This window comes from Neodiprion fabricii, chromosome 1 (assembly GCF_021155785.1).
Source record: "Neodiprion fabricii isolate iyNeoFabr1 chromosome 1, iyNeoFabr1.1, whole genome shotgun sequence".
NCBI classification, from domain to species: domain Eukaryota; kingdom Metazoa; phylum Arthropoda; class Insecta; order Hymenoptera; family Diprionidae; genus Neodiprion; species Neodiprion fabricii.
In genome coordinates, this window is record NC_060239.1 from 37,666,891 (window position 1) to 37,678,029 (window position 11,139).

Here is an 11,139-nt window from a genome sequence, read left to right on the forward strand (position 1 = left end):
TACTTTAAAGACTGTGGAACATTATATAGGTGTATAAATGTTTAAATAAATTATTATAACGTCGACATAATTATTTGGAACCGTGATTACGATAAATTTGTCGAGCAAATTCCTTCAATCTCTAATAGTACGGCCTGTTTCAGCTTACATCATTCCAAAATCTTATCGAAATCTCGAATCTAGAAACTAATGACTCTGGCATGAATTGTGAAATCACGTGATTTTCGACAAGATCAACTGTTCATAATTAATGCGGCGTACAAATTGATAGCTTTCGAGCCAACCAATATCCGCGTAATTGCAACATGGTTGTCACTCTGCAGGCGTGAATTGGCCGCGCCTAAGATACCGCAACCGTACATACACCGGGCAATCAAAACACGCAGATTCGAGATAACAACTCTTCGATACCGGGAATCGAAATCTCGCACGCTGTCAGTTACAACATTTCGTGAGGCAAACAACGCGCACCTGACCAAGCGAAATACGCGACGAAACATGAGAATTGAAATGTGTGATATTTGTCTATAATACAATACACAGAAAATAGTAAACATGCGATCTTGGGTGATACTTTTCACCCTCTCCACGTGTGTCTTATCCGCGTTTTCACTCGAGGTAAGATGAACAACACACAACTCGTATGGTTACAAGTCAAGCTTTAGGTTAGGGTCAACAAGCTTCAATGCCAAATCTCTTTTACTCTCAGGGCTTGAATTTATTCATGTAAATGTCCTGAGGTACGCCTCATGCTTGTCATTTCTACCGCGTCAAAATCCGATTTCATAATCAACGAATAACCGAATGATTCAAACGCAGACAAAGTTATAGGTTATAATTTTTTCCCTGCGACGCGAACATCGCCCAAAATCAACAACGATGCCGCTGTTATAAACTAAAATAATTTCTGTGTCATTTTGTTGCACGGGATCGTAAGATCTTTGAACCTACCATGTCAGAAAATGTGGTGAATGTAAATGGAATTGTTTCAGGCAACAGAAACTGGGCACTCGAACAATTGGGCGGTGTTAGTAGACACGTCGAGATTCTGGTTTAACTATCGACACGTAGCCAATGTCCTGTCGATATACCGAAGCGTGAAGCGTCTCGGCATACCGGATTCTCAGATAATATTAATGATAGCCGATGACATGGCGTGTAACCCGAGAAATCCTCGGCCTGCTACTGTTTTTAACAACGCGAAGCAGCACATAAACGTTTACGGCGACGACGTAGAGGTCGATTACAGGGGCTATGAAGTCACCGTGGAAAATTTTGTCAGGTTACTGACAGGCAGGCTTCCGCCTGAGACCCCTAGATCTAAAAAACTCCTCACCGACGAAGGGTCAAACATTTTAATCTATCTTACTGGCCACGGTGGAGACGGATTTCTCAAATTTCAAGACTCTGAAGAGATAACCAGTCAGGAATTGGGAGATGCCTTAGAACAAATGTGGCAGAAGAGGAGATACCACGAAATTTTATTTGTCGTCGATACCTGCCAAGCGAGTTCTATGTACGAAAAATTTTACTCGCCTAACATATTAGCCGTGGCGTCCAGTTTGGTCGGAGAAGACTCCTTGTCGGTAAGTATTTAGTTCTAAATTTAAACCATACTTTGATTACAGTTTTTCAATGTTTTGTAATGTTTTTTATCGTCATTTGAGTGCAGCTATTAATGACGCGTGTGAAGTTAGCATATCATTTCTCAGCATATCAAAAATTAGATGGAGTTCTATTTGCATCCAACCGAGTTTTATAGTTCGTGATAGTTTTCAACAATAGTTCTGATCGTTTATTACAAAAAAAAGAAAGTTGAAAAAATGATGTGCTAACTTCGCATAGCATATCACTATTTCGACACTTACTTCTGTTGGACTTTTTAGTATTCGGTGAGTTCTATAGTTCTATAAACAAAACTCGAGGAGTTCTGTCAGAAAAACCATGAAAATTTGTTTTTTTTCTATTTAAAAAATTTATAAATCATATTTTGAATGTACGATCATGATATGCAGAAGCTTTTACGGGAGTTCCAGGCTTTGATAATTTTTGACATCGTAGTATTTGTGTTTGTGAACAATCTTCCGAAGAGTTCCGGCCCTTGAGCATCGCTGAATAATTATAAAAAATTATTAACTTTACCCGACTCGTACAATTGTGATATGCTGTCGCTTCTACGTGAGTTCTATGCTTTCATCACGATTTTAATGCCAGAAAGTCGTATAATTTTTTTTGTTCGCTTCGTTCAGTAATCCATGAATACGTATAAATCAACTGAAACTGTAAAATTCGAAATCTTTCAAGTTTCAATGGATCTATGTATATTTATGACTTTTCAGGCGAATCCAGAAAAAAAAAAAATTATACGATCTTCCGACGTTAGTAACGCGATGTATTGTTAGACAATTCTGACAGAACTCCTCGAGTTTTGTTTATAGAATTATAGAGCTCACCGAATACTAAAAAATCCAACAGATGTAAGTGTTTTTTTTTTTTGTAATAAATGAGCAAAGCTATTGTTGAAAACTATCATGAACTACAGAACTCAGTTGGATGCAAATAGAACTCCATCTAATTTTTGATATGCTGAGAAATGATATGCTAACTTCATACACATCTATTAATGCTATTCTTGCCTTTTACCCCCTCATCTTTGGCTCTGGACTGTTTAATTCTTTAACATCGATTCGACTTTGAACGGAAATTTGTAAACCATTGAATTTGATTCCCCATGGCTATGCCATAATAATGCTGGATTATTTTTCGAAATTTCTGACTTGCAGCATGCGTACAAATTAAAAATACTGCCTCTCAGTTTTTGCACAACATTAAATACGACATGTATTCTGTCTTCTTCGTTTTTTATCGCTAAATTTAAATTTCAACAGATTTGAAGATCTGAAGTAAATATGTATTTCAATTTCAATTTGCTGAAATGTAAAAACCCGCCTTGTGTAACTTTTAATTTAAAACATAAGATTTATGAGTCTCGGTTGACTTAAACAACACGGAATTATTGTATCTTGGCTCGTGCGAGATCAAAGGTGGCTGTCTGACGGGAAGATTTTATCTTATACTTCCAAGTTGACTTAAATATAACACGAAATTGGTTCGCGAAATAAACTATCATACGTACAAAGTATACCACTAAAACAAATATGAAAAAATTATCTTCAAACTCCTCCTACCACTTTACTTTTTCTCTCTTTTAACCAACAATTTTATGGTCTAAAATCATTCAGAATTTACACTTCCAATAAAATATAAGTTCAAGAAATTGCTAAGCATAAATAGGCAATGTCATTCGTAAATCTTCTATTTCATCGTGATTAACTCGATTACAAAAATAAAAAAAAATCAAATAAAAACAGATATTGGATGATTATTTAGTATACGACGACACCAGCCGCACTAAACTCTCAGTTCGCGGAGAGATCAATTCAGCTTTAACGATTACTTTAAATAAACCAAAATACATCGCGCCACTCACAATCAGTCATGCTTATCGCTGACTGTTGAAAAGAAGCATTTTTTATTTCATTTTCTGATCAAATTCGGAGGCTTCAGCGTAATGATTCATGTAATGGTATCGTTAATGAAATCCGGTCTTTTCCGTCTTACCGCAAAGATATCATTTACGTTAAACGACTGTCCCTTTTCATAAACATATCTTCTTTCCAGCATCACGTCGATCCGGCAATCGGAGTTTACATAATCGATCGTTACACCTATTACGCATTGGACTTTCTGGAAACGGTAGAACCTTCGAGTTCTAAAACGCTGAGCGAATTCGTGAGTATAAATAATTCTTAGCTCGATACGTCCGCGAAAAATGAACAAACATTTTATTATCGAAACGAGAACGTTCGTCAGTTACACTGGAAAAACTCCATAGGAAGAAAAACATTTTATTATTAAACTGAGTTCCGGTTAATCGCGGTTCGATTGAATTTTCAAAACGTCTGTCTATCTCCTAACCATTTATAATTCATTCCCTGCAGCTAAAGGTGTGTCCGAAAAGATTTTGCATATCAACTGTCGGTGTGAGAAAAGACCTCTTCAGAAGGGATCCGAAGAACGTGCCGGTCACCGACTTTTTCGGATCTCTCAGACCCGTCGAGTTGACTACAAGCACCGTAAACGTCAGTCCGGTTCAACTGAACAATACTAATTCGCCAAAGAAACCTGTGATCAAGTACAAATACGTCGATCAATTTCCCGACTTGTCGTACGTATAGTGTAGATAAATAATTGATCGCCGACTATAAGCGATAAATAATATAAAAACTGTACCGTACATTTGTTTGTGTGGTTTTTTTTTGTTTTATTTTTTTTTTCTAACCTCTGTTTCGTTCGTTCTACTTCCGACCTTGATCCTGAGCTGCACTATATATCTTTATCATTGTCACATGTCCAAATGCGTATGTATTTTTAATCGATCAATCACCAAAATCAGCCTTCACCTAGTCTTCGCTGTTCATGAATGGTCGTTATACATAAGTAATCATGAATGTATCTGTGTACATCGTACAACGTTATTCAATCGGCGATGACGTTTGGTTTACGTTCCTTATCGGCTATTAGCGCTGATTATTCGTCGTCTGTTCATCAGCGTGTACCAACACTTACGCGGTACAACGACAAAAATAACGATAAGTAACGAACGTGGTCCAAACGAATCGTAGATTTTTTCTTGACGAAGAAAGATAACTAAAAGTCACGTCAAACCTGGTTGAAAAACAGTCGCTTCAGTCCGCGATAGGATTCGTGTCATTTAAATTTTTCCGCTTTGCTACTTTTCCGGTTGCTATCGGAGCCAATTATGGATAGATGAGTGACTTGTGATAAGTTATGATCGAAGAGCGGATTGTGATCTAAAAATGCCATAATATCGCAAATACACGTCAAGATCTCACTTGAGCAAGGATCGGTGTAGATATTATATTTCGTTTCCGCTTTATGAAGTATTTTTTTCTTTTACGTATCCGAAAATTTCGTCTCTAATTGCTTTGCAACGAATTTCGAACAATAATTTATGTTACGTTTAGTCCGAAATAATCTGTACCAATTTCGTGTGACGAAATATGATTGAATTTCTTACGTCATGCGACATGTTATAGCTGTATATGAATATCACGAAAAGCCTTATGTCTTTATACCGAGAAGCGTTTACTATCAGTAGAAAAAATAATTTCTCGAAAGGAAGGCTGACATGATTGATTTCTCTTATTTTTCCATTCCCGATCACGAAAAAGATACGTGTGAAAATAGTCCCGCCCAACATTGGTACACATCCATACACCTACACGTGTAAACGATAAAAGTCACACAAGCTTTGACGCAATTATTATTTCTAGTAATTTCAATTGCGTTGTATCCTAAGGTCAGTTAGCTATCGTACGAGGAAAAAACAAATGCCCAGATCGTATAAGTAATTATATAAAGTCATGAACAAATCTTAAAGGCCGCCTCGTAAACATTTTCTGATGTCATCGCTGGATACTCGGTATATATTCGGTAATTCTATCTAGACGATTCGATAGCAAACTTTCTGCGGTAAAACACTTTTTACGTTTACTTTCTTGCTGTATGCACGATACTGAAATAGGAAGTTCGAAGGTGGAAACGAAGATTACGAATCTCGTATAAATTGAACTGAAAATGTGATGCGATGTGAGTGGATTAGGAGTTTATTAATTTTTGAATTGTATTTTTTATAGCTAATCTATTTAAACTGACGAAAACTTGAAAAAATGAGTTTCGAATTTCAAGGAAATCGACAAGTCGAAATATACGTGAATCAATTTGGCTGAAGATAAATAAATATTCTACTTGTTTTTCCTCCCGTTGAATTAAAGTTTTCCTATTATCAGATCGGTCACGGTCAGTTAGCCCTGACCGTTCGACCCTGCTGTATTAGGTCAAGAAGCGCGGGTATACCGAGTACTGAGCGAATGATGATTCTTCGTAATTAAGGTGATAACGAAAAAACTGGAATATATATAAGCGTGACATCTCGTCGAGAAGAGCCAGTAACGACTCTACAAAAATTCCGTACACATCTTAATCGCGTATATAATATACGTTGTTGCACGAATTCCCGTGATTCAAATAATTTTCGTCCAGTTCGAGAAGGACAATTCTTGATCTAATAATCTGCGTATACAAGTTTTCCGAACAAATCGTAGGGCAACTTATCGTCAGGATATTAACGCTTCTCTGAAATCAAATTCGTGCAGAATATTTCAGCTAAGAGTTCAAAAAAATTCAACGGTGAGTAAAAATCATCATTCAATAAATCTGATAATTTCTAAACACTCTCAAGAATTCTTGGATAAGATTTAAAAGAAAATCTTTAACTTTTCACGTCGGTGGGTGAATTTTGATACGTCTGAAATTTGTGAAAACATATTTTTTTTTTTTAAATTCATATTTCTGAGCAGAGTTTCCGCTCTCCGCTTGTTCACCTTTTGAAGGGAATACGAATTGAAAATTCCCGCGTCGTTTGCAGGTTGAAAATGAAGGCGGGAATTTCAACGGTATGTTTGACTCTGTTCGCCCTGGTTAACGTGGCATGGTCTTTGCCTCTGTCGGGGAACCAGGACTTTGTACCTGCGAACATCGTCGCCAAAGAATCGATGCCCATATATCATCCGATGGAACCGGCGAACTACATTTACGCACGGGAACCGTACCTCTCACGTCCGGTGTGCGTGAAGGAGGGATACTTCCGGGATCCTTACAATTGCGGCAAGTTTTACCAATGCGAAGCAGCCAAAGCCGTGCCAAACGCGCTCTACTGCCAACAGGGATTCAGTTTTAATACGGAAACGAATTGGTGCGACTATCCGGAATACGTAATATGCTAGCGGAACATTTATTCTTATACGTATGTAGGTATAACGTGTGCGCATGTGCGATATGCTGCAAAGATTGTAGAACAAATCACTTTTTGTACGTCGATGCAGCTTGACATATCTCTTCGAGCCTCTCTGTCGACGATGGCTGATGAGAATTCCTGTATTCTTTTAACGTAAGACTTACATGTGTAATCTTTTTTAAATTATTTCAATAAACAGTATAAATTATTTTTGTTAAACGTATGATATTCCTTCACATTCCTTCGACAATATTGTTAGTCACGTTTTTCATATCACAGAGTCACGATTATTCTTAAATCAATACGATTTTTCTTCGTAATATCATTCATATTTTATTTCGTTTCATCGGTAAATACTTTGTTCTATAATATCTATCACCAGAGGCCAAATTGAGACGCTTCCCGGTCCCAACAACTTCGCGTAACTTGCGTTTTCGGTTAGGCTTCTGCGGCTGAAAAACCCATTGTTGATTAACAATTCGACGCTAAGTCATTGCCCATTCAATCAACGCTAGATTCATTCGAATTTTCTATTCTATATGTCCTGATCATGACAACCTTCGTAGTAGTTTCGTCTTGTGTTTGGATTAAGCACTAGGCTATCTATGTCCAGTGTACCACTAAACTTTATCACGCTGTAGATAACATTTACAACACATTATTTTTTTTTTGCTATCGTTTCTGTTTCGAGTAGTTGGGTAATTGCTTGACGAATTGCACAGTAGAGACTCTATTTCGATGAGTAAAATTTGTTAAACTACAAAATTTCCGATAATCAATTTTTTCCGCTACCCTTAAAGATTTCAACGTAAGACCAAAGGTCAGTATTATATCCCATTGTTGATCTCACTTGCGAATCTATTTACAACTAATCGTTCGTAAGTCGAAAGATAAGTAGCGTATTTTCAATATAGTTTTGTGTTAAGGCGTGACTACTTACACTTTTCAAAATGAGCTAGCGTAAGCTTACTCATTGTCGGCCATAGCGTGTAAATCTCAGTGAACATCCGCATGCTTGCGGCTGATAATAAATCAAAAATCGCAAGTGAACCTCGTAAAACAAAAATGAGATTCAGGCGTGAATGAACTTGTTTGTCCGGTGATTATCGCCTCATGAGAAACCCGTTTCCCTTGACGACGCACGATGTATTTCATGCCTAATCTTAAGTGGTCCTTAATTTCAATTCTCAACTTCTCTTGTGGTCGCACGATTTCCTTGCACCAAATTCTCACTAGTGCAGATTACAAATACACGTTAAGTCACACGCGAGCTTTTTTGCAAGGATATTATTATAAACGTGTAAATAGAGATTGAGATAAGTACATAAACGTGACTTGTTTCAATTCTTTCCTCTTTTTCAAATAATCGATTCATTTTTTATAAATTAAGCTTCAATCTTATACCCAACCTGAAAAGATCACGCAATTGAGCGCATTCGCAAAACAAAATGAGTGAACAATCAGTGAAAGAAAAAGCATAAATGTGACTAATAAAAAACATTGAACTGCAGCGCAAATTAAGTATAGCTTGCGGAAGATGGCTTTATATTCAACGGTGCACGTCTCGATTTTTGATGACTAATCTTCGCCGTCAGAGTTAAAACATGTAAGCAAAATCAAGCAAAGGTGATGCAGTTTTACTGTAAAATATCGGAACTCATTTTTTTGTTCAGTTAAAACTTGAAAGTGAGTGAATTTTTGTATTAGTTACAAGTTACTTAGTTACAAATCATTGCCCGTGGACTTTATCGGGAACCTTAAGATCAAAATCATCGTACATTATCGTATGTCATATCATACATCATACATACATAGTATCAAAGTTCGAAGCCAAATTTTGGATGCTCGGAAGTTCAGAAAGTGACGTCACCCAAAATCTGTTCTCACTTGACGTCATCGATCTGTAATAATCGTCGACGACCAAAATCAGCTAGCCGAATTCCTCAGTCTGGATACAACCACGCGGTAGAGAGGACGTACGAGAATCGCGCTCCGCAGATTTCGAGTACCGGGTTCTCTACCTCCGTGGTTCCTGCACTCCGGGTTCGCTTCTTGGTGCAACTCGAGTTCCAGGACAAGCGCTCCGTAGTTTCTATGCTCCAGGTCCGCTACCTGGTGAAACTCGAGTTTTAGGTCAAGCGCTCGGTAGTTTCTGCACTCCAGGTCCGCTACCTGGTGAAATTCGACTTCCGGGACAAGTGCTCCGTGGTTCCTTATAGTTCCTACGCTCCAGGTGATTTACCTGATGAATTGCGAGTGTCAGCTCTTCTACCAGGTGAATTTCGTCGCAGACCCACTGCTAATTACGCCCTCATTTTCTGGATTCGTGTGCCGGTTTCCATGAAACAAACATTTTCTACGTTTGCACGACCGTTTCAAAATTACTTGACTGGCAAAATTATCTTAGCTCCGCAAAAGTTTAACGTAGACTGAGCATAATCTAATAATCGATTAACCGGTTCGTATGACGTGCCGCGACAGGCCCGGTGCACTGTCTCACTAAAATTCGTGCAGCTTCCATAATTCCCCGAATTTTTTATTGGTTATGGGGTTAAAATATTCTTAGAAGATGGGGCTATTGAAATATACAAAAAAAAAATCAACGGTTTTCTGAGAATTAATAAGTGTATGTACCCCCTTAAACGACAGAGTTTTTAGTGATTTGAGTTTCTCGCAACCCCTATAGCTTCTAAAGTAATGTGAAAGTTCAGCATTAAATCCAATAGTTTATTTTCGGTGAGAATTTATGTACAACTTGTTACTTGTTAGAGGAACAAAACGTGATTAGTATACGTGTAATTTACCCACATATTTACAGTCATGGGAATATGCGAAATCGAATCCGCTCAGCAACAGCAAGAAATATGTAGTGAACATCCACATATTTGCAAGTAATAATGAATCAAATCTCACCGTAATGAACTCAGTACATTGTGAACGGTATTCGATCGTGAGTAGTCTAACACAGGTTTCAAAATATTCATATTTATACTGCCCCCTTAAAGTTACATTCGTCCGCTGATTATATCTGAATACTCACAAACCTGCGTATCTGTCGCATAAATGTTTATCGCCCCGTAAATTGTACGGAAAGTGTTTTCCTGCACGATGCACGACATACTTCGTGCCTGAGTAGTCCTTGAATCCAACTGTCAACACTTGCGGTTACACGATTTTCGTGATTAAAATTCCGGCTAACGCAAATATCAAATTATGAATGCTCGCAGTTTCAATCACGCGCAAGCTCTTCCGCAAATATCATTACAGCATAAACTTGTAAATATTTTATATTAGTAAATGCAATAAGTATGTATACTTTGCATTTCAAAATGACTCTTGATTCTTCTCTCTTCCCAAATATTAGATTTATTTTGTATACTCTGTCAAAAAACGTACGGTTTACTGCATCGATACTACAATTGGAAGAACATTGAACTCACTTTCACTGTGTACATCTATTGCATTTACAAGTACAAAACAAATAAATGAAGGACGTGATCATGGCTTATAAAATACGTTGAAGTAAGACGGGCAGATGATTTCTTCAAAGCAGCTCTGCTATTGTTGTATACAATGTCCGATAGCGCAAGTCTTGGGTTTGAAATGCCGAAACTTTGCGTTTCAATTGAGATATGTATGAACAAAATTAATAACGATAATACAGTCACAGCCTATAGTCATAATTCGTTCTGGTTAACCTGAAACTGGCTGACGTTCGACTTGAAAATCACCCATCGCCTAGTTGCGACAAAAATAAACAGAACGTAGCATTCGCTCTATTAGAAGACTTTTAATCTGCCGTAAACTATAAATATAATAAATATCACTGGCGCTGTTGAGAGTCGGGCTTAATCTACACAGATCCGGTACGTAAAGTTAGTTCTTTAAATTAGAATCACTGTTACTTTTGGCACTAGAGAACAAACTCGAAGCACGTGGATCAGGGCGTGCACAAACGAATATTATCCCTGCAGATGCCCTAAAAGTCGTCGAATTTTCGAGGATACCAATAATCAATACACATCAAATTGATCAGATTACACCACAATATAAATTTCATTCGGTGCACCGATTATTTTCCGACAAATTATTTGCGATGAAACAACAAACTGTCACGGATCAGGTTTTGTACACAAATTCCAACTTTTAACATGCAGTGGTAATGCGACTAGTATTGTAATTATGTGAAACAGTTCTCGAACATTTCTGAAATATTTCATGTAAATATGCCTGATGTGTTATCGAAATGTTTTGAATGT

At 37.5% G+C, this 11,139-nt stretch overlaps 1 protein-coding gene across 1 annotated transcript; it reads left to right on the forward strand.

Moving 5' to 3' along the window:
* Positions 1 to 426: 426 nt before the first annotated feature.
* Positions 427 to 4,297, forward strand: LOC124188079 (putative GPI-anchor transamidase). Its single transcript, XM_046580432.1, has 4 exons — positions 427 to 618; positions 993 to 1,586; positions 3,682 to 3,792; positions 4,002 to 4,297. Exons 1-4 carry the CDS (start codon positions 556 to 558, stop codon positions 4,236 to 4,238), a joined length of 1,005 nt encoding a protein of 334 aa, XP_046436388.1. The 5' UTR covers positions 427 to 555; the 3' UTR covers positions 4,239 to 4,297.
* The last annotated feature ends 6,842 nt before the right edge of the window (positions 4,298 to 11,139 follow it).